This window comes from Sceloporus occidentalis, unplaced genomic scaffold (assembly GCF_023333645.1).
Source record: "Sceloporus occidentalis isolate IW3139 unplaced genomic scaffold, rSceOcc1.0.p SCAF_151, whole genome shotgun sequence".
Lineage (NCBI taxonomy): Eukaryota > Metazoa > Chordata > Lepidosauria > Squamata > Phrynosomatidae > Sceloporus > Sceloporus occidentalis.
In genome coordinates, this window is record NW_028317131.1 from 514,429 (window position 1) to 539,049 (window position 24,621).

A 24,621-nucleotide genomic window follows, 5' to 3' on the forward strand; every position below is an offset into this window, starting at 1 on the left:
CTTTGTTGGTTCTTATTGTTTTTTATTACCAAAAGTTTAAAATAAATAAGTTTTTTTAAAAACTTTTTTATCTTGCTCCTGGACCTTTTTTAATTTATAAGACAAAATATCTTGTCAGCCACAACTATATCCTTGGTGGGGATTTTACCACCTATGCGCTGAGGAGTGAGCAACTCTATCATTGCTCACCAAAAAGGAACTGTGGACACTCCAGACTGCTTCAAAGGCTGAGGCTAAAGAAATTCCAAGGCAAGGATTATATCACCTAAATGCACATCTTGGGGCTAACTGAAGAAGCCCATATTACATAGTGCTGCCAAAGAAATCTTTAAGGCGAGGATTATATCGCCCAAGCGTATACTTTGGGGCTAACTGAAGAAGCCCCTACCAAATGTGAGTAGCCCTTTTTGGCCTTTATTTCAAACAAAAATAAGCTTTGAGACATATTGCACTATTGTGTTGTTTTTTTCTTTTTTTTTTTTTTTTTTTCTTTTATATATCTCATACACATCCGTGAGAGCGCAGCCACTAACCCCCTTGTGAACTACTCTACCTGTCTAAGCCAAGAAGAGGAAACCTTGGCAAGTGGTTCTGCTGCTACATCATCATCTATAATAACTTTGTTTTAAAAAGGACTTTTTTTTTTTTTTTTTTGTTGTTGTTGTTGTTGCTTTTAGCGCTTTTATCCTACCCCTTTTAAGTTTTTTTTTTTATTTTATGTCTAGTAAATGTTGTGTTACATGTATAAATAGGGTGTCAAACTAAATTATAAATAGTCCTGAAAAAGAAAAAGAGCAATATACAATTTGTGTGGGTATACCGAATGAGAGAACGGATTTATCTAATGAATGAAAGAAACATACATGCTCTGGCTCTATATAGGTATATATATACTGTATAGATACTTTTGACATTAAACTGTCTTCAATTTGTTAGTGAGTTTGGCTGCTCCTCAGCCATTTTTTAATTAATAATTATGTTTCAAGTCATTTTGTTCGATGATAAAAAAAATAAACTATTAATATGTCTATTTTTGAAAGCATTCTTACTTTACAGCATTTTATCACGCCTGCCTAAAACTTGTGCACAGTACTGTATATTTAACCACTTGCCCCCCAGCTGTTAACATGTATCCCGGACTCTAGGACTGATAGAAACCCCTACGTACCTCGGCCCATTCTGTAGAACCCAACAGTCCAAATTCTTCTGCATCCCAGCTCGCAAACATCATGGTCCTTCTCGGTCTCCAACCTGTTATAAGGAAAAACAAAATGCTTTGAATGTTAAATTCAGAGTTTTATCCAATAATGCATTGCAGTGGGTTTAATTTTTCCACAAAAAAAAAAAAAAAAAAAAAAACCTTCAAAAAAAATGATCTTTAAGCCTGAAGTTCTTTTTAATTACCTTGTTGTTTTAATTTTCCAGCACTTCTGACGATTTCATTGACCACGGCTGCCCCGCTTTGTGGATCAATACCACCGAAAACCCAGGAGTCTCGATGACCACCAAGAATGACATACCTGTCTGAGAATTGTTTTAATCTTTCAAACTGACGTACAGGACGAATGCCCAATGGTAATTACGCTTTAGAGAACTTTAGAGTCTTAAGAAATGTTTATACAATGTTTGTATTTTATCAGGGTCAGGTTAGTAACAAAATAAAAAATATAAATAATTTATATAATAATCATATAAATAATAATTATAATATATATATATATATATATATATATATCTTTCATTAATAAGTCACCTGGCTCCACTGCTCCTTTAATGATTCCAATGACATTATAGACACGTCTTATTTCATTGTAACTATGGACGTGCATTCTGATTTTCCTAAAACAAAGCATCAAAGTTATAAATGTACTCACGTATTAGAGCAAAGAATTGTTTAGTATTTGCTCTATCATTAGTAATAGCCATTTAACACCTAATAATAATAATTAGTAATTTCCTATATTTCTGCATATCACTGTTCAGTATATTAAAGAAACCTACGTATTTCTCCGTGTAATTGTGGTGCGTGTGAGCTCTATGTATGAGTTTGTGTCCGTGCATTAGGCTGAGAGTGATGTGTGTGACTGTAAGTGTGGTTCAGTTTGCGCTGGTGTGGCCACTATGAGTTAATAGTTTATTAAGAGGATGAGGGATCTGTTGAATGTGGGGTATTTATTATGGATAGCTGAACAAAATGTGTATGGGGCAGAAACCCCCAAAATACAAGCCACACAAACAGCCAACTGTTGGCTGTTTGAATCAACCAATCAGTGGCAGCAAACATCAAACCACGGAAGAAGCGTTTTGTGTTCCTCCGTAAAAGAGAGATATGTTTGTAATGTATGTGCGGTTGAAAACATAATCCCAATAAGAAATTTAGAGACAGTATTTACATAGGATGCCATGAAATTAAGTTTTAGATTAACAAAATTCAATAAAATACAAGAGTAATAAAAGTACAAAAAATACATTGTAGTCAATATTGGATTATTTATGTATGAGGTAGAGTTTGTGTATGTGTGTGTGTATGTACCTGCACTTAGAGGCAATTTTAAGGTTGATGTGCATGCGCACACCTCAGATGTAGCCACCGATATATCCATATAGGTAACTGGATACTTACTGGGACATCTGAGGGTCTTTATACCCAGGACCGATATTGTACGACACATTAAGACTTCCCTTCCAGGTGTTGTCCGGGGCAGGTTCTCCACCCATGTTCCTGTATGTGAAAAACATACATTAAACACTTTATTTTTATAAAGAACAAATCAGGGGTGGGAATGAAAACGAAGCAGCAAATTATAATGGTTTCCATGGTAATAACTTCCCATGTAGAAAATTGTTCCAGAATTGCTCCAAATGACATAACTTAGAGAGGTCAACCTTTTCAGAACTGCAGTCATATAAGCAGTTGCATATTTACCATGAACCTATCCATCAATTCACCGCATTGTTTTCCTTATATACAAAGTAGAGGGAGCAGAGACCCTAAAAAGCTTTATAAAAGGCATAAACATTCAGATTCCTGGGTTTGGGTACTTTGACATAGTGGCAGGTTAAGCAATTAAAATTGCTTGAGAGTCTCATTTGGGTTAAAAGTCCCACTGATTCAGCTTGTTGAAAAGCAATATAGCCATGCCAAAAATCCCCTAATTTTTATGTTTGTTTTTTTAATGTTATTCGCTGGGTACGTGCAGAATTCTTGCTTTGTATTGCTTTCTTAATGCTATCACTCATAAAGGTTCGCACTCCGGTGTTGAAAAGGTTACCGACACACACATAAGTTTTGCACTCCAGCATGGAAGGGGTTAACTACACCCAGAGAGCTTTTGCAGTTCAGCCTCAGAGGTTAACTACATACGGGGACTGGCTAAAAGGCAAAAGAGGCTAGTTACGTAAACAATCATTTTGAGATTGATACCATTTATATAAGACACAAAGTGTCAATGTTGGCGTTCACTTGGTATGTAGTTAACCTCTTCATGACAAACAAAAATGCATTGGTTTTAATGGGTTTAAGGACAACCCATTGTCCTTAAAGGGTTAGAGCGTGATCCTCTCTAATATTACAATAGAGAAAAAAAGGTAAAAGATCAAAACCATAGATGATCTCGCTTAATGAGCCTGCACTGATATACAGTATAGATTCATTTTTCCGCCATTGTAATCTATTGAAGGACTGCTAGTCAATTACTCATGATACATTTATCTCCGGCATTGACCCCGGCCCAATTATGTTGAAATAATTCTATAACGACATAAATCTACTGCTAACAAAACATTTGGGAAAACCTCTAAAGCAAGAAAAGAAAAAGACTAAATTAAATTGTTTACTCTCTTAGAAATGACGCCTGGTTTTGGCAATATTTTTTCTAAAGAGTTTGTTATAAAATGTGTCGAGTAATAAAAGATCATGGGATTTATGCCAACATCTGTTTCTATTTGAAATGATTAAGAGCTGTTTTTTTGTCTTGAGTTGAACCCATTATGTGTAGAAATGTAATGTTATTTTTTAAGGAGAAGCTGCAGCTTCAGAGCTACAACACAACCTCTCCTTTTGTTTCACTCAACTGATTGGCTGCTTAAGGAGCTTTTTGTGCATGTGCGTCCCATTAGATCCCCTCTCCCCAGGAACGCTTGGTGAGCCAGTGCTGGAGCTGGGGGAAAGGGCAAAGAAAAGGGGCAAAACGCTTTTGGGGGAATCTAGAGAATCTCTGCATACATTTGCAAGGAGGACAAATTTAAAGGGACCACTCAGCTTTTTATATGCATTGAAAAGCATATCATGGCTGTAATGCCCCTTTAACTTATTCATAGAGAAAATTAAGACAAATCATAGGACTTTTACTTGACCATAACAAGTTGGCGTGAGAGGGGATAAAATGAGTAATCGTGGCTATTGAAGGAAAACACATTTAGAGACACATTTCCAATGCCAGAGGGCTGAGGTCCACTTTCAATTACTGCAGAAGCTCAAAACAAAACAGGAACATTTCTCAGTAAGACAGGCTGCCTGTCCAAATCAAATGTGAAGAATTATACAACCGATAATAAATGCTAAGAAATGTTAATCCAACAATCAATAAAAAAAAAACCCTCGATAACTTATAAAGAATGGTTCCGCCTCATTTGTTACGAGAGTAGTCTATTATTGGCAGATTACTGGAAAGGGTTAACTGTCCAATGACAAAAGTTACATGTATGCCGGTATGTCGTGCACCACAAGACACATCTAAAGAAGTTTAACACGCTGTAGAAACGGGAAATAAACACCCTGAACATGCGCAAACAAAAAACACAGTACACCAGCGACAATTTAACCCTTTCTATGCCGACACATGGACCTAAAGATAAAAAGCTACTCCTACATTAAATTGTATGTCTTTGAAGTAGGAAGTCATAGGGATAGCTTCTTTTCTAATCACTTTCATTCCCAAATTTCCCAACGGGATTTCCAGTACAAATAAAAGACAATGCTGAAGAATAAAAAGTGCAAAATTAAAAAAAATTGTAAAGAGTACTTACGCTGCTCACTGAAAAAAAAAAATAATAAAATAAAAAACATTTTCTGTTACCAACTACATAATTCAAAAAACTGTAGTACTTAAGGGAGCATTGTGGTCCTTCAACAACAAAAAAAAAATGTATTTGAGGTATTACTGTGGATTTTGCAGAAAAAAATGTATACAAAATGGACTTTACATATGAAAATCCTTATCTGTCCTTAAAAAAAAACAATATATATTTTGCAAGGGTACAATCAACTCAAAAAATGAAAGTATAACGAAATGGTTAAAATGCCAAAAATAAACCTTCCATCAATAGGGTGGCATAATAACTTGAACTTGTCATGAAGGGGTTAGCTTAATTTGAATGCCTCGGTTACAGGGGTGCTAAAATTGTAAAAAAATGTATATACATATATTTTTATTAATACGAATAATATTAATACATTTTAGAGACTTCTCCCCTGTAAGTGGTATTTGGTTTTTTTTTCGGGTTATAAAATAAGTTTCAAAAAACATCAAATCAATACTATTAAATGTACTATTAATACATTTAGTATTAAATGTATACATGTCTCATACCTTCAGAGTATTCTGTGTTTTTTCTTACCGTAGAAGATGCTCGGCATCATTATAGCCTATAGGGTGAACTGGAATTGCGGGAAGCCCTGCACCATCCTTCTCATTGTATCTATATGTATATTCTTAGAAAATAATAAACATTTATTAGTTGAATATTCTCAAAAATAGAAAAAAAAACAGTGAACTGGGCGAGGGGACGCCTTTGTAGCTGTGAATGGTAAAGAACATTATGAGGAGGTCTCGATAAGCCACAGTTTGCCACAATATGTTTGCTGAGATTCTGTCAGTGAAGATCAGTGACATTAGGATTTTTTTTTTAGCATTTTTATAATTTGAAATGTATATTTTGGGTTTTTACCCATGAAAGCCTTAAAATGTGTCTGCCACCTGTTACTAATAATGGTAATTAAACTCAGGATCTAGGGGTTGGGAGTTTGCACACCTGCAACCAGGAGGGTCAGGGTCTGCTTAGACTCGTTTCTGGCATGCTTCTGGATCATCAGTAGTCACCGATACCCAGTTTCTCCCAGCTTCCATTGATGGAACATTGTGTCCTGGCTTCCTAATTGTCTTCATCTGTCTTTTGAGCATAATATAGACCCAGGTTGGTTTTGGTGTCCTTTCCTTGCCTTTTAGTTCTTGCTATTTGTTAATTTGTTGCTTGGTTCCTGGCCCTGGCCAAATGGGCGAAACGGGTATAACCAAGTCAGAAACCAAAAGACAAAGAAACCAATGACAGGCACCAAAAACCAAACTGGGGTCTTTCCCCTTTGGTACAGAGTTCAGCGTCTCCATTCCGTGTTCAGTCGCAGGCACCGCTGTCCTGTTGCCCTACACACAATACTTAATTACTGGATCTTTTTTGGGTTTTATTTCCTAGATGAACACAATTCTTTCTAGTGAACACACTTTCAAATAATTATGATTCTTACAATTCATCAGATAGTTTCGAAGTTTTCATATCTGTAACAAAAATTTATATTTATATTCTTTGAAAGAATGACTCTCCCTGTCCATCTGGAAACCCCATACGATGCAGAAACTTGTCTTGTAGATTAACACATCACCGCTTCAGAGTGATGTAGGGCTTTTCATCGTACCTGCAGCCAAGTTCTACTGTACTTTTATTTACAAATGGCAATCCATTAAGCAAAACACCCTCCTGTTTTATCGGTTGGCTCGGTGGAGCCTACGGCCCTCTAGAAAACATGTGGGACCTAGCTAGAAGCCCAGCAGAAGAACTTTTAGTCCACCTTGGCTAAGTAATCATGTTTTTGAAAATATAGAAGGTGGCGGTATGGTCTAGTCACTTCTAGTAATTTATTCTACATATGGAATAGTCTGAAAAATTAGATATAAAGTGAATATGATTTCATTTTATCTCAACCCATTATAACCAGAAGGCACAATTCCCCTTGATTTCAGGCTCACCTTTTGCAGGATAACCGGGAGTTAAGGGGTCTCCTGCCCCATTAAGATTAAGGATGTTTCCACGCTGGACGCCACCACCTGGCAGGTTCCAGCCATCCGGATAGGGGTCCACTCCTGGAGCGCAGTAATCAGCAGGGTCAGAGTAGAGGATCAGTCCAATGGCACCAGCCTTCTGTGCATTTTTAACCTTTTAAAGGTGAAATGAATGTTCTTTATGGACCAATCATTTCCAGTTACAATCTGGGATAGGCGAATTGCCCGTATATTGACACCAATGGCAATGATAAAGCCTGTAGAAGTCCTTTAGTCACAAGAAATGGAGGCGCTTACCCTTACACCCCAAGTCTGACTACTGACTTAGCTATCTACAGCTTCCATGGGTGTATTCAGGCTGGGACAACAATGGATACAACCTCACACATTTATCATTTACTGAACTTGTTGGCTAGGTTTACAACACAGTCCGTACATAATAAGGGATGTGTATAAATGTGTATATATGTATAAATTCTTGTGCAAAGTGGTGTTATCACCATAGCAACCGTTGGAGTAATACTTCTGGTTGCTCCACTTTGCTTGGTAAACATAAACCCCATTATATTAAAGGAGAGTGCCTACGCACATCAAAGCTGGGGTGACATTTATTATTTTTATGTGTTTTTAATCCCCGACATGTTTATAGTAGATGCCAATCAGCCTAATATTACTGCCTTTCTGTCACCAAGGGGAAGAAAATCATGCATTCGACCATGTTTCAACATTTTTATTTTTTTACAAGAAGTGGAAAATATGTTTAATTATGGAGGCCGCTTACCTTATTTCCCCTGAAAATCTTTCCATATCTAGCGATAACAATCTTTCCAAGGCAACTGATATTTAAATTCCTTTCCAGAAAATGAAAGTCTTCGGTTCGAGCATAATTTACATACAAATGTTCTCCCTGAAATATAGATGAAAGTGTTTTTATTTTAATTTTACTTTTTATTTATTTTTTTATTATCAATGCAATGACTAATGCCAAACTGCCAGAGATAATACATAGTTACAGAAATTAATATTCATTTACATCTTGAGTGTCTTTAGAAGTCCTCTCAAAGCAGGTTATGCTGCAAACAGGGCCTCAAAGCGGTCTTCAAAACACAATAACTGTATTTTATCCCAGTTTTTCTTGGAAATATTATCAAAAGACGGCAAATAGAATTCTAAATGCAAAAGTATTCTTATTGAGGGGTCTCCATGTGTGTTTTCTTGTGAGCACTAACTTACCTCGGGCGTTCCCTGAGCTGAATACGCATTATAAGGTGGCACAACATCTGAAATATTTTCATACCCAGGAGGCGTTGGTTCGAATAAAGATGTGTTGAAGACCTTAAAAAAACATATTAATATATTTAATGGAAAATAGATGAATCCATGATGTAATATTTCAAAAATCACACAAGATTTTTTTGGATTTGATGACAGAATTACTTTTTTTTAGGACACTAGAGAACGTAAGTGTGTCTGAGAGTTCCAAAGAATTAATGGAAGCACATATAATGTCAATGATTAGATATGCATGAAGGTTTATTAACTAAAGGTCATCATTTCCCATGTGTACTTTTGTCCAGCCCTGCTTGACACGCCAGAAGAAATCAGAGTCCTTCGACAACTACTCGTCAGCAGGCCTCGCTGGCCAGTGCGCTTGATGAGGAGTTTTTATAGTTTCCTGATGATGTCTACTTGGCAAAACACAACACACCTTATTACTGTTTAATGAATGGTGTGATTAAATGCTCAATATCGAAGGAGCCACCACTGATGGAAACAGGCCCGGACTGGGACAAAAAATAGGCCTGGGCATTTCAGACTGAGCAGCCCATTTTTATGAAAAAACATATATGTACATACATATACATAATACTTGGTCATTCAACATGGGAAGCCTGAAGCCACAATTTAGTACAACTAATCCTTTAAAAAAATATTAGAGTAAATAACACAATACCTTATCTTTTCCACTAAATGATTTCAGGGCCTTGAATGTTTTGTCCCCTGAAGTCACTACAAATTCAGGAGGGCATTTTATCTCTGGATAAGTAAAAATGACATAGTTCCTACTGTAAATTAAGGAAACAGATAAGCAAACACACACACCAGGACAGGCTTTTCCACACCGACACCCAGACACACACACTAGGCTCTGCCACACCGACACCCAAACACACACCAGGACAGGCTCTGCCACACCGACATCAAAACACACACACACCAGGACAGGCTCTGCCACACTGACATCCAAACACACACACACCAGGACAGTTTGAAAAAAAAAGAAATGGTTCAGCACTCAACTCCCAGGAAGCTGGGAGCTAGCAGGAAAAAAGGGCAAAACAAAAACAGAAAGCATAACAAAAATAGCAACGTTTGGCCGAAACGTTGCTTTTTTGTTTTGCTTTCTTTGAATAAAGTAACCTAAGGATTGGAAGCTGATTGGAGTGCTGAGGTTCTTTTCTGTGTTAAAACACACCAGGACAGGCTCTGTCCAACACCCAAACACACGCCCCAGGACAGGCTCTGCCACACTGACACCCGAACACACACACTAGGACAGGCTCTGCCACACTGACACCCAGACACACACATCAGGACATGTTCTGCCACACTGACACCCAGACACACACCAGGACAGGCTCTGGACAGGCACACCGACACCCAAACACACCAGGACAGGCTCTGTCACACCGACACCCAAACACACACACCAGGGCAGGCTCTGTCACACCAACACCCATACACAAACACACACCAGGACAGGCTCTGCTACACTGACACCCACACACACACACCAGGACAGGCTCTGCCACACCGACACCCAAACACACACACAACAGGACAGGCTCTGCCACACTGACACCCAATCACAAACACCTGGACAGGCTTTGCCACACTGACACCCGCATCCGGAGGGTTTCCACGGACGGTTTTACTCAGCCTGCCTGTGACATCTTTGCCCCCAAAACAGCTTGCATGTGGCAACTTTGCCACCAAAACAGCCTGCCTGTGGCATCTTTGCCACCAAAACAGCCTGCCTTTTGCATCTTTGCCCCCCTCTTACACATCCATGCTATTACACACACATATTCATTCACTCTTTCACAAATATTTATTCACTAATTCACAGATAATCATTCACTCATTCAGATATTCATTCATACATTGATACTCATTAATTCCCTCATTCAGATACTCATTAATTCCCTCATTCAGATACTCATTAATTCCCTCATTCAGATACTCATTTAGATATACTCATTCACAAACATTCATTCACTCACTCCTTCACATATACTCATTAATTCATTCTTTCATTCAATCTCACATACTCCATACAGCCTCCCTCACCCCCTTACCTGAACTAATGATGTACGCGTCGCTCGCAGGCTTCTGCAGATCTGCACAGGGGAAGCAGACGCGCAGCAGGGTCATGTGACGTACGTGATGTATGTCACATGGTTTTGTTGGATTCCTGCGTCCCCCTGGCGGTAAAAGAGACGCTGCTCACGCGCGTCTGCCAGGTAAGTAGCGGGCCTGCTGCTAGAGTTGCGGGCCCGGTCGCAGTTGCTGCGGGCTTAAGGGGCAGGTGCCCTTTTTGCCCTGCATTAAGGACAGCCGCATAGGCCCAGTCAGTCCGGTCCTGACTGGGCCTATTTTAAGGTAGGGGCCTGGAGCTGCAGCTCCATTAGCCCCTAAGTCAATCCGGCCCTGCCCCGGCTCGGCCCACCGGGCAAATGCCCGGTGTGCCCGATGGCCAGTCCGGGCCTGGATGGAAACCATGGTTGAAGGAGGTAGCTATATGATGTTCACTGATTGACATGACCTCATGTGAAAAACATAGAGACATGCTACCAAAGAAGGTCTACGTCATGGTCAGCATGCCACCCGATCTAGAAGAGAGCCATGTGTTTCTGAAATCAACATTACCTTCTTTGTAGGCTTCCTTTATAGCATGTAAGGTGGTTCATCAGTACATTCTTTGGTCATCTACCCACTAAATATAGTCTACATACCAACTCACTAGTAGTTAGTGTTTGCTATCAAAGAACTATGCCAATCTGGTACCAAAATGTCGTTACATGGATGGGTTGCCAAAATGCAGGCCCATCCTGGCCAAAACTGTGCACCTACCATCTGTACCTGTACACTGGTTTCAATTCCAGTCATAAGATCCCTTTTAATACTAAACCTTATTATCTGACATCACTGATTAGTAGTAACCGCACTACATGCATTCGTTTTAATGAGTTATCTTCTTTTTCTTATGACTCTATTAAAACCGGTTGAGAAGCCATCCATCAGTATGCATCAGATAACATGTCAAGTGCATTTTTATCAGCACCATGATTTATTACAAAAGTCACATTCTAAAAAGGTCAAGATAAAGACAAGACAAGAAAATTAGCATATTAACCCTTGCCTGTCTTTATAATATCAGCTGATAAGCACAATTTCGTCAAATTAGCCTTGCTGTATACATTCCTAACCCATCACATATAACACAACTATACTTTTTTTTGGCCGAAAAAAAATCTGTTTAAAACTAAGGTGCTAACAGGTAGTTAAGACGGTTGACCCCATGGTAAATCCCATAAGATTCACTTTAAGTACTTACTTCATTTCCATGTTCGTCAACAAGTGAAATATAATTTGGATTTGTTTCATTTGGGTATGATAAGAGAATATCATAGTGCGCCAACTCAACCTTATCCAGTCCATATTCCTTCCACTGGGCTTGTATTTGTTTTGCAAGAAGAAAATTCTGTTCTGTTCCCGCTAGATGAGGGATTCGAGTAAAATTACTGGAAATAACAAAAAACAAGGCTTATGCATTTAAAAAGTCTTGGAAATTCTCCCTTAGTTATAGCTGGCAGTTGTTTTACTGCAATTTCTGAGAATAATAATAATACTTTCTAATTTTTGTCCACATCCTCATTCAATATATAGTGCTTTGAGTGTTTAGGGGGTCGCATTTCTTTCAGGCATTTTTTTGAGTATTTAAAATCCATTATTTGGACTCTCTTAATGGCCGTGGGCAGAGTCAACCCTACCATGGGTCCAGATGGATATATTATTATTATTAATAGTATTATTCATATTATTAATATTATTATTATTATTATTATTATTATATACTGCTGCCATGTAGAAGTGTGAAAAGATGAAGTAGATGCACCTTAATTATTGGATGCCACATCAGTTGGTTTGAGTTTATATTTCTTAATATATACATGTTATAATTTTCCATTCTAATGATCAAAGTTTCCATCTTAACTTTTATCTGATAACCAAATTCCCCCAAAGCAGAGGGTGAAAAAAAAATACCCCCAGTGCCCAAAATTCTTGAAACATATATTTATAAGCGGGCTGATGATTTTGGTCAATAATCCAATTCCTGTAACAATAAATTATCATATACTGTGCTACACCAAACCATATTATGAATAGATTATTATGAATTATTATTATGAATACACAGTGAAAAAGATATAGTAAAGGCAGCCAACTTCCCCGAAAAAGAAAAATTTTTGTCTTTATAACTGCATAAACTTACTGGAGATATTGCCTAATATTTTCCGCTTTCATTTCATCCCAGAATGCTTTCCTCATACTCTGGTAACCCTGAGTGGGAACGCTGCCATTGGGTTTTGCAAACCATCCTAAAAACAAAAACATAAATCAGATTTTTTTTTCCAATTTTTGAAGGATAGAATTGCCAGAATTTAATAATTGTGTGGCCTGAACAGCCTATAACATAAGAATTTGCCGATCTTTATCTGATATGTATAACTTGAGATTCCAGCTGTAAAGACTAAGACCTTAATCAGTCGTTGGTCTTGTCTTAGATTCAGGAACCATATGCCTTTCCCATGCATGCTTAATCCCTCACTGTATTATTTTCTACCACTGCTGGGAGACTGTTTCACTTATCTACCACCACTAAGCCTCTGACTCTCTAGTTCTAGATTATGGTCTCTTATTGTACCATTTCTCCTCCTTTGAAATAAACTTCTATCTTGTACTTTGTTGAATCCATTTATGTATTTAAATGTTTCTATCACATTATTATTATTATTATTATTATTATTATCCTTTATTTATATAGCGCCAACAGTTTACGCAGCGCTTAATACAATACATAAATTCAAGGGATATGACAAGACAAGAATTGACAGACTAAGACAAACCGATACATTTGGTGGAGAGAGCCCTGCTCGCAAGCTTACAATCTAGAGGGAAATGGGGTGACAAACATAAGGCATAGAGAAAGGGTGAGAGGTATTGTGGGGGTTGTATCGATGACAAGGAAGTTCTAGCAGCTAAGATGGTATGCTTCTCTGAAGAAGGGAAGGCTTCTCTTCCCCAAGCCGTGCATATAGAGCTCCTTTAGTCTTCTCTGATAATGTTTATCCTGCAAGCCATTGACCATTTTAATAATAATAATAATAATAATAATAATATATTCTGTAGTAGAAGAAAACGCATTGACCTCAACTTATACAGTATATGTGACTTATTATGTGTTATATGTAACCTATACAGTATATGGGACTTATATATGTAATTTATACAGTATATGTGACTTATTATGTGTTATATGTAATTTATACAGGATATGTGCCTTATTATGTGATATATGTTACTTGTGAATTATTATGTGATATATGTTACTTGTGAATTATTATGTGATATATGTAACTTGTGAATTATTATGTGATATATGTTACTTGTGAATTATTATGTGATATATGTAACTTGTGAATTATTATGTGATATATGTAACTTGTGAATTATTATGTGATATATGTTACGTGTGACTTATGTGATATATGTTACTTGTGGTTTATTATGTGATATATGTTACTTGTGAATTATTATGTAATATATGTTACTTGTGACTTATGTTATATGTAACATGTGAATTATTATGTGATATATGTTACTTGTGACCTATTATGTGATATGTTGCTTGTGAATTATTACGTGATATATGCAACGTATACAGTATATGGGACTTATTATCCTGTATAAGTTACATATAACACATATGTGCCTTATTATGTGATATATTTTACTTGTGAATTATTATGTGATATATGTTACTTGTGACTTATTATATGATATGTGTAACTTGTGAATTATTATGTGATATATGTTACTTGTGACTTATGTGATATATGTTACTTGTGGTTTATTATGCGATATATGTAACTTGTGAATTATTATGTGTTATATGTAACATGTGAATTATTATGTAATATATGTTACTTGTGGTTTATTATGTGATAAATGTTGCTTGTGAATTATTATGTGATAAATGTCACTTGTGACTTATGTGATTGCTTGTTATTGCATTCTATAGTGTGTGGACCTTCATTTTTTTGTTAGTGGAAGTGCAACCCACTTTAACACTTTCCTCTCCTGATTCCTGCCTAGATTGCTATATAAGCCGTTACATTTATAAAACTACTGTTCTATTACTCTTCCCAGACAATACTTTTAAAGTAGATACTTACAATCACTAGGTAACTTTAAAGACTGTTATTATAATTATGATGTAATAGGCCGTGTTAGCAAGCAGGGCCCTCTTCACCTAATGTATCGGTTTGTCTTAGTCTGTCAATTTAAATTTTTGGCAGACCCTTTGAATGTATGGGCTGTAAGAAGCGCTGCGCAAATTGATGTTGCCATATAAATAAAAGATAATAATAATAATTATATATATATATATATATATATATAGTTTTAGAGGTTAAATGGTACAATTGTCATACAAATGGCATAACAGCAAATCCTTAGCCATGCCATGTTAATTTATCATTGCTTGAAAAACAGGTAAGGTCATGTCAGGTAGTTTAACCTACTTTAACAATTAGGAATCACCTCTCAGCACAAAAGAATACATGATATAGCCTTCTTCCTCCACATCCGGATCCAATCATTGACGTGTAAAATGTTAAACAGGTTCCACAAGAATAAATCTATATAGCTTTGTGATCATTTATTTCGGAATGGCCAACGGAACATTGTGGCTAAACTTATGAGAAGCACACCCTGGATACCCTGAGCTGGGGTGAAGAATGCCTGCTTCCCTCCGTCCAAATGTCATTTATTTATAATGCGCATCACGCCTGACTTCAAAATCAAACGTTCGGAAAACAAAAAGAGCTCTCTGGGTACTTTTTTTGTACTTTTATGAAGAGCTTGTCAAGAAATTGTTCTAACTTTCGTCCGTAAGACAATCAGACCTCATGTTTAACGCTGCGGATAAACTATTTATATTACGGAGCTAAGCAAATGGCTCTTTACAAAGAGAATGATTCATGTAATATTTGCTGTGTCTATTGTTTTGACTTTGAGTTTTGTTAAAAGAGATTTTTTTTTATAAGCTGTGAGGTTTAATAATTTATTGTTTGAAGTCACTTGGAGAATAAGCAGTGCAGTAGTAAAACTCGTTTTAATTTGAACGACTGTATTATTTAAAGCAATAGTCACAATATTTACAGAAAACATAAGATTCTGTGGTGGGACTTGATAAATGGATATTTAAAAAGCTCTTAGGTAAAAGATAAGGGTGTCCAAATTTGCCATTTTTATTGGCCACATATCATTTTCACTTGTTGCTGACCATCCCATGTAAAGTCCTGCAGTATGTAGAATGTATAAACTTACAGAATCAGTGGCGTATTTATCTTTAGCGATGCCCTTGAACAGGGGTAGGCAACCTTCGGCTCTCCAGGTGTTGTGGACTACATCTCCCTTAATGCTCTTACAGTTATAATGCTGGCAAAGCATCAAGGGAGATGTAGTCCACAACACCTGAAGAGCCGAAGGTTGCCTACCCCTGCCCTAGACCAGGGGTGTCCAACCTGCGGCCCTCCAGCTGCTGCTGGACTACATCTCCCATAATAATCTTTCAGCTAAGGGGCTGGCTGAGGAGTATGGGAGATGTAGTCCTGCAGCAGCTGGAGGGCCGCAGGTTGGACACCCCTGCCCCAGACCTAACCCAGGGAAGTACCGCCAGCTGCCCCTCCGCACTGCCGTCCTTACTGGTAAGCACCAGGATATGACATCATATCCCGGCACTCGATTGCACGATTCTGGGCAGGAATAATCTATAGAGGATGTGCCGACTCAGCACAGAAATAACTTTCCAGCTGTTGTGAAAGCTCAAGTCCATTAACCCACCCTCTGAATTCTGCTGGGCAGGCGTTATTTTTAAAGAGCTCTGCCCACCCCTGGGGTTGTATATATTTACATTGGCATTTACTCATCAAAGGGAGAGTTTTTAGGAGAATTGTGGTTCCAACTCCCTCAATTCACAATTCATTAGAAACGGTCAACAGTGGCAGGTTAAGTCAGCAAGAAAGACTGGCCCTGTATAATGTATAACTCAATGAGTGAGAGGACTTCGCCAAACATGATTTAACTATACATTTTACAGGACCAGCCAGGCACCCACTGGGATTGGCTCTTCACAATGTATGCAAAGCCAAGGAGTTGGAACCACAATTCTTCTACAAAGTCTCCTGCCAACCTCAAAGTAAAATTAGTCTGTTTTTGATTGAAAATGTTAAGCAAATATTGTTTTAATGCCCAAGCATGTGACAGTTTCATGCTTGGAATATCTTTCACTAGCCGTTGGCACAAGAAGTGAATACAATGTCCATCTGATATCGAACCAGCACTGGTGAAATAGGTGTAAAGCTTTAAGAGGAAACAACGTTCTATAACAGAAGACGCTCACAAGGTGTTAATTCCTTTGAACCTTTGTTCAACGACCTATATAGGACTTGCATACTAGTAGGGTGGACTTTGCCAGCATCCACAATATAAAGCAGAAGGCTTGATCTCCAGTGGAAGACAAGTTGAGCTGAACATTTATGTCAGAAGCAGCTACAAGTCTTTGTATGATGAGTGTGTGTATCTATTTTATCCCATAAGTGTATCCTGATTCAATTCTTCCTGTTTCTACAGCCCTACCGCAAGATATTGTGATGTTCTTTTGGGGGTCTTTACTGAAGAAAAGGCAGATGTTACATTGGACACTAAAGCTACGCACCTATCAAACCAAACGTATTCCTATTTTTTATTGTTACATGAGTTGAGCTACATTGCAATTTTGTTACATCCTCCTAAGGATCTTTTTTTTATGAGAACATACAAGAGAGCCATTTGGTATTTTATATCGCCAAAAGTCGGAAGTCGTTCCACACCTGAAGATCTACCACTTGGCTACCCCTCCTGTACATAATGTTTCTCAAAGAAGAGCATTGGCGATGATGTCACAATAATAATAATAATATTCTAACATTGGGTTACATTAAATAACCCATGTTTTTTTCTCTACTTGAAATTCAAGTCTATCTGCTTTTTGGCCATTCTACTTTTGAAAGATGATCAAGCCATGGCCCCCCCGGGTTCAGGATGCGTATTATCCCGATTACTAAGCAGAAGTCAAACATGCACTATGAGAACGTGAAAACAGATTAATATCTATTGTTTTAATATTGTCCCTCGACAGAAACAAATGGCAAAGGGTATTCACAGAGGAACATCATTTTCTTTTTTTTTTCTATACACTGGTAATCTTTCCCGTTCACTGTTATTCTGCTTAAATAAACTACCGGGATCTTGTAAATCATTGACTTTATTTAATTAGCAAGGTGAACAAATGACCTGGCAAAGGTCACATCTGGTTCCCACAGCAAAACAAACAGAATTCATAACCCCGTAGGATGTTTCTGCTGGAGCAGTAATTGCGATGGAATGTGGTGGGAATGTGATATCAGTACAAAGGCCAGTCGTTGAGTCTACATCGTCATACATATAGCTCTAAAATACTATTATTTATTGATTTATATAGTGCCATCATATTCCGCAGCGCTGTACAATGGACAATGGTGCCAACTGACCTTTTTATTTTCGATGATATGTCTGTTGTGAACCACTGCGGTAAAATATATATATATATATATATTTAAATACATTTAAAAAAAATGGTCGTTAAGACTTATTTTTGGGTTAATATTTTACATATCTGTCTTACATTGTTATAGAAAAAGCTATTAGAGGTTAATCCCACCGCTCTTCCCTGATGCATTGGCCATGGACATTTGCGAGGGGTCTTCATGGACACTTACATGATTAGTTTATAAAAAGAAACAAACAAAAAAACCCATAATTTGTAAGACAGGCAAGATGAAATTTTACAAGTACTTATGTTATTCCTCCCCGATCAAAACAGTATACTCAAAACCAAAGCAAGTTGAAAATAGTCAAATTCACATATGAGGGTAATCACACACACACACCTAATAGTCGCCGTCTTAATATCGGCGAATACGTATATGTACTTTACCTATAAGAAATCCCAGGAGAAGGAATCCAAGCGCCCCAAGGCCAAAACCAAGGAGGCTCCGTGAACTAAACCCTTTTATCCCCGAGCCTGCTTCATATTCCTCATTGCTCAGAAGTCTCAGCATTTTGAGTCCTCCGCTAATCTGTGTTTGTACAGGGAGGCCTTAACCGGGGAGAAAGAAATCCTTTCGCCTGCCAGCATACTACTGGCTTACATTGACTTAAAAAATGTTACCCAAAGAACATAACCTAATTAAAGATGGTCCCTCCCTTTCTTGTACGAATGCCAGGTCTGGAAGGTCAAAGTTCTCTGCAGAATTCCATGTCTGTGTTAACTCTGAAAGTGCTAGAAAATAGTTCAAATAGATAAAAATAATAATAAATGGTTCTGGACGCCGAGAGAACATTCAAGCGGAATAATTATTTTATAGGCTATAATTGATCAATTGAGTCATCATTTACCTTTAAATTATGCTACGGAACTAGACTTGTAACATGCAAAAAAAAATAGAATTTCAAAATTCCTACGTTTCTCGACCAGCTTTTGGACCTAAATCTCTCTCTCTCTGTCCCTCAGGAGTTCAGAATGTCTGCTGGGTATGAGGATATCACAGCGTTCAGCCCTAAACATCAGAATAATGTGTGTAGAAGCATTAAGAGATTGATTTATAAATGTAATTGTGTAATTAAAATGAATTTCCTTCTGAAAGCCTTACTGGGCCACGTAAATAGATACCTACAGGTCATATAAGAGTCTTGGTAAAGCCCCATCATCTAGTCATACCTCTAACCCAAACTTTTAAAACAAGGAACCCTCATTGAGGGTTATCAGTTGTTGTACGTAGAATCTCTTTGGATTTTACCCAGAGTCTTCAGGTGAAGCCCTGCTTCCCAAGGTCTTCAGGTCCACTTCTTCTTTCTCTACTTCCCACCCAAAGTTGACTGAGGCTGTCCCAAAAGAGGGATTCTTGTGCACTGTTCAGTCGAGCTTACCCAGTGTCCTGCTTTTGACTGTGGAACTGATTCAGGTCTATGCTGCAAAAGTGCCGCACGGCCTTCTTTGGATAACCTAAAACTGTCTACCTGGCACACCTGCAGGGTAGGCAACCTGGAGCTCTCACCCTTCTGAGAGAGAGGCTTCATAAAGGTGTGGGGCTATTCATGCATGAGTATGATGGGCTGACCCAGGAGGACCCCTATTCTGCTCTGATTTAAAGACTTTGGCGGCCACCAAAATAATCCTTGTGTTTTGGGATAGCAAATGAAATTAAATACAATTATGTCAGTACAGGACAGTCTAAGACTGAGGCACACTCACAAAATCACTTTTTTCCATATATATATATATATATATATTGTATATATACACCATATATATATAAAAAGATGAACTCTTCAACCCTTGATGTTTGTCTCCGTGCAAACAGACTGAAATCATTACTTACACAAGTCATAATTAGATTTTTTTGTTGTTGAAATACCTGGAGTTATCAAGTGCCTCTTTTTTAATCCACGAAAAGTTAATTAAAGGTAAACATTAATTAGCAGCCGCAAAGAAGACAAAGGAGATGGGTTATTGTCTGCTGTCCAGACATGACGCAAATATATAAAAACAGACACATCAAACATTCAAGAACTGCCCCCCCCCCTTTGGGACCCAAATCCCTCAGTCCCTCTCTTCCTCCCCTGATGCCCCTCTTTTGTATGAGCTCAGAATGTTTGCTGGGTATGGGGGTATCGCAATGTTCTACAGCCCTAACAGACACAATACGGTGTATAGAAACAGCAGAAAATAAGTTTATAAATTGTATGGAAATGATATATCATTATTCAAAATGCTTTGTCCAGATACATAAATCCCATAAACCCATCACTCCCAACTGTTCTGAGCTTGTCCCTCCTTGTAGGGAAGATCCAAACTTCTTAGTGGCCAAAGTTTGGTGGAGAAGAAGTCTGTGGCTCAGTCCGTTGTGCCGTGTCTTTATATGTTGCATCAATCGCAGCTTTTAGTTTTTCTTTGGAAACCAGAGCCCAGCGCCTTGGGCTGCAGAAAAAATAAAAAAACTTTCAACAGGTCACAAAAAGTCTTGCTAACGCCCTGCCTCCTGCCACACCTCTAACCACACCCACCAAAACAAATAGTGCCCCCGTGGCCAAATTACATTTTGGGCTCCAGACTAAATGCTTTTTATGGTTAAAGTCTATAGATAACTATAGCTGTTTCCATCTGCCATATACTCTGCATACGTAAACTGCATCCCTACCCATCAGAAATCCCATCAGAAATCTTGGGGTCAAGTACAAACCTAAAGACAGGACCCCCCTGCCCCGTGACACTCCATGCTCCTCCCACTGTCTAACCATGCCCCTCCTACATGTCTGCTCCATGTTCCTCCCACTGTCTGACCATGCCTCTCATACCTTTCTGCCCCATGCTCCTTACATTGCCCCATTCAATGCTTGCCATGGGGGCACCAGCCCATAAAGTTCGCAATGGGGGCCACAAGGCACCAAACCCTGTAAAGGTCCAACCAGGTCCCGGAGCCTACGAGGTCCCAGACATGAGTAACGTGTTCCAAGGGCCAATGGGGTCTGGCCCCCCATACACCAGTACCGGTTGCGACCCTGGCCACAGATAAGATAATATTTGGAAAATAAAATAGAATATGCAAACTTTTTTTACTCCATTAATTGTCTTGCTGCCAAAGCACGTTTTATCACCTTCTTGTTAAGATAAACACTTATCCTTTGCCCCGAGAGCTTTACAAGTTCATTGCAATTAAGTCAGTTAATGGGGAATAAAGTGATAGAAATAAGGTGGTGACCTGGACTAGTATTCACTAACAACCATGCGCACAAAATAATCTCAGCCTCATACAGAATTTAATGATAGGGTGCACCTTCATGCAGTCCTAATGCATGTCCTTCAACTGATTATAGCAAAGTCAAGAGGAGTTTAATTACCGTCCTGCGGAATTATTTTAATATCATTAAAGGGAATTTAAAGCCTTCTCATAAGGCAAGTTTTTTTTTCTAGGCTGTTGAATAATGCATATTAAAAGTCGTATACATTCTTCATTGGCTGGGCTGTATGGAACACCAGAAAGTTTATTTAATGTATATGATATTGCTGCATTTAAAGGAATTATGGACCACAATCTCGAGGCCCGGATTTTATTCTCCGGTGTCTGGGATACTGGTGAATGAATACTGAGCATGTGCAGAATGTTTGAGTGATACTCTACCTCCCAAGCTCCGCCCCTCATGGGTAGAAGTTAGGAGGTACGCTCTTGGGCCAGAGCATACCTGCCCTTACGAAAAATTACTTTTACATTTACTGCAGTTTTACTGCATTTGTACTTCACTGTACTGCAGTATTACTGCACATTTACTGCACTTTTTTTTTTTATATTGCAAACCTACAGTTGTACTTCAATGTACTGCAGCTTTATTGCATTTGTACTTCCGTACAAAAATAACTGCAGTAAAACTGCAGTACAGTGAAGTACAAATGCAGTAAAAGTGCAGTAAATGTGCAGTAAAACTGCAGTAAAAGTGCAGTATTGCAGTTTTTTTCATGTCCAAAAAACAGCAGTATTACTTCAGAAAAACGGCAGTAATTTTTTCGTAAGGGAGGGGCCATTTTCCTCTTTTTCTGTCTAGGAGAGGGCCATTTAATCCCACCTACTTCCCCGAGTCCTCTCTGCCTACTTACTGCTGTCTCTGGTTATACCTTTGGAGGATTTTAGAGCTAAAAAGCAAAGCCTATGATTGTACGCTCGTTTGAGCAGGGTCCTCCTCACTTCTTTAAGTCAAATTATTATGTTATATACTCATTGCTATTTTCTTGTCTGCCCATTGATGATGGTGCTATATAAAACAATAAATAATAATAAATAGTAATAACCTACGACAGCAATATTCCCACTTTAAATTGGTATCATTATGACCTCATCGCAAGCGTGGTAATCGACCACTAGGTGGCAGGAGTTAGCTGCAGTGGAATTAGAGTTAACACTGTAGATTTTGAGCGATGCTGGTATCAAGAACCATGCAGGACCCAACAATCGCTTGCTTTACAAAGAAAACAAATAGCCACAAGCAATATGTTTACTGTTGTGCTCTTCCAGTGTAAACATGAACATATCAGGATTTTTCCATTTAATGTAAAGAAAACTGCGGGAAAATGTATACAAACGAAACAAAATCTGTTTAGCACTAATACATTTTTGAGGATGGCACAGAGTGTCATTTTGCAATCACGAGTTTATGTTCAAAATCATATTAGGACCACAGGCCTTGCAAGGAGATTTAAGGAAGGGTAGTGCCAGTGCTATCACTTACCTTGTTCCCTGTGCTTTGCATTCGTTGAGATGGTGGCTTCCCCGCAATAAAAAGTTAGGCAGCATCGCATCTCCTGGGTGCCAATGCATTGTCGGTACGCAGCTGTGTTCAGCTGTTTACCCAACGGAAATTCATCTGTGGCATCAGTCCGCTGTTTTTCTTGAATGTCAATAGAGAAGGGGCTTAGGTACAAAGCACGAGGTTATGGGGGAGAGTAAAATCCAAAAGTCTGTCTCTTTAGTACATAAAGGACATTCATATCCAACACAAACTAGTTCCCATGATAAGGGTTACAGCTTTACTTAGTTTATAAGTAACCAGACATAATCCTAGAGATGCTGAACACAAGACGTTAAGATGGGTGATTCCATGATTTACACTATACGTATAAATTTGGATTTTATTCTTATTTTATACGTTTATTTAGTGTATGAAACCTGGGAGTCCAAATTCTTTGAGACACATCGCCAGAAAAACAAGGGCTGGATAACCATATCTCTGGCGTGTCTCTACTGCAGGCACTTGCTCTGTACCATAGAGAATATGGTGGAAGTACTCCCCCAAACAGTTACCCCCCCCTAGGCTTCTGCATAGGTCGCCCTAAGGTTGGCCCTGCTTGCGTTACATTCCATAGCTGTGTCCCTCATTGGTTATCTTACATTTTTGGAGGTATTATTTTTATTTATTGTTTTATATAGCACCATCATATTGAGTAGCGCTGTACAATGGGACACGAGACAGGATTGGTATGGGTTACGGGAAAAATCATTACTGACCAGTAGAGGGTAATGTTCGGCAAACATCCTAAATCTGATAATCCTGATAATTCCATTAAACGTTCGACAGCAAATCAATAAGCAGAATAAAAAGTCAGAATGTATCAGGAGGCGACTCTAGAGAGCGTGATACAGTTATTGTCTACACTAGACACGTGTCTATATGACATATGAATATTTCGGACACAGGCTATGTAGCACAAATTGAGACAGATGTGTTATAACCAACACTTATCTCCACTCTGGAGTGTTCGTTGTTAAACTGTATAAATATCTATTAATTTGGTTGGTACTGTATTTGGTATTGTTTGAATCCCAAACCCGTCTTTTCTTCTTTACCCTATATTCCCTCTTTTCTAAGAACTCAGAATGTATCACAGAGCTCTGCAGAAATATAAGGTACGTGAACATGACCTTGCATACGTTGGGCATATTTTAAATGGCTTGAGTCACAAAGGCTCAAATTCGTATGACTCCTTCTCACTGGCATAATTTAGATGAAGGCATGCAATTCTGGAACAAGGCATTAGTGTACAAAAGATGCTAACCATAAAAAAACATAGACCTATAAAATACCCGTTTTGTTTGAAAGAAGAAAGGTCCCCAAATGTGGATTTTACCACTTTGGGACAATATGTATAGTAACAAAGACTAAGAGCGATACATGAAGTGATCCTTCAGTGGTTAATTAATTTAGGAGTCTGTAAACAGGCCACATGTTATTAATAAGGAGACACACTAGAGACTTTTTGAAGAAAGAGGTACAGAAAGGACCTGGGTTGCAGGCAGACAGAAGAGAGACAAGGGATGAGGAGGGCCGTAACTTGCATGTGGCAAAAGGGGCAGGTGCCACAATGTGAGGTCCCAGCAGCAATGCCCCTTCGTATATATTTTGTATCCGGGTCGTTGCATCTTGCCCGCAGCCTCTTTGAGGACCCATAAGGTGTACCGTGTTCCATCAGGGCTGCATAACTCGAGTCCTTGAGTGCCTCAAACAACACATAATTTTTGGATATCCCTGCTTAAGCATATGGTCTCACAAATAAACATTCCATAAGCTACATGCTTTCGGACAAGGATAC

The 24,621-nt window shown here is 38.4% G+C and overlaps 1 protein-coding gene across 3 annotated transcripts in view; it reads right to left on the minus strand.

Annotated features, from left to right (window-relative positions):
* LOC149280612 (glutamate carboxypeptidase 2-like) overlaps nucleotides 1-20,732 on the minus strand; it is a 29,312-nt gene extending 8,580 nt beyond the window's left edge. The window contains exons 1-11 of one of the 3 annotated variants that reach the window (XM_089500293.1): nucleotides 20,684-20,732; nucleotides 12,613-12,718; nucleotides 11,674-11,860; nucleotides 8,289-8,390; nucleotides 7,837-7,962; nucleotides 7,023-7,209; nucleotides 5,620-5,713; nucleotides 2,624-2,722; nucleotides 1,754-1,839; nucleotides 1,405-1,524; nucleotides 1,169-1,251 (exon numbers count right to left, since the gene is read on the minus strand). In XM_089500293.1, coding sequence (XP_089356419.1) covers nucleotides 1,169-1,251; nucleotides 1,405-1,524; nucleotides 1,754-1,839; nucleotides 2,624-2,722; nucleotides 5,620-5,713; nucleotides 7,023-7,209; nucleotides 7,837-7,962; nucleotides 8,289-8,390; nucleotides 11,674-11,860; nucleotides 12,613-12,718; nucleotides 20,684-20,699 — 1,206 coding nt within the window. In that variant the 5' untranslated portion in view covers nucleotides 20,700-20,732. Of the gene's footprint in view, nucleotides 1-1,168; nucleotides 1,252-1,404; nucleotides 1,525-1,753; nucleotides 1,840-2,623; nucleotides 2,723-5,619; nucleotides 5,714-7,022; nucleotides 7,210-7,836; nucleotides 7,963-8,288; nucleotides 8,391-11,673; nucleotides 11,861-12,612; nucleotides 12,719-18,420; nucleotides 18,455-20,683 lie in introns of those variants that run through there. The other 2 variants (XM_089500294.1, XM_089500295.1) reach the window with 2 other exon arrangements.
* Between the last annotated feature and the right edge of the window lie 3,889 nt (nucleotides 20,733-24,621).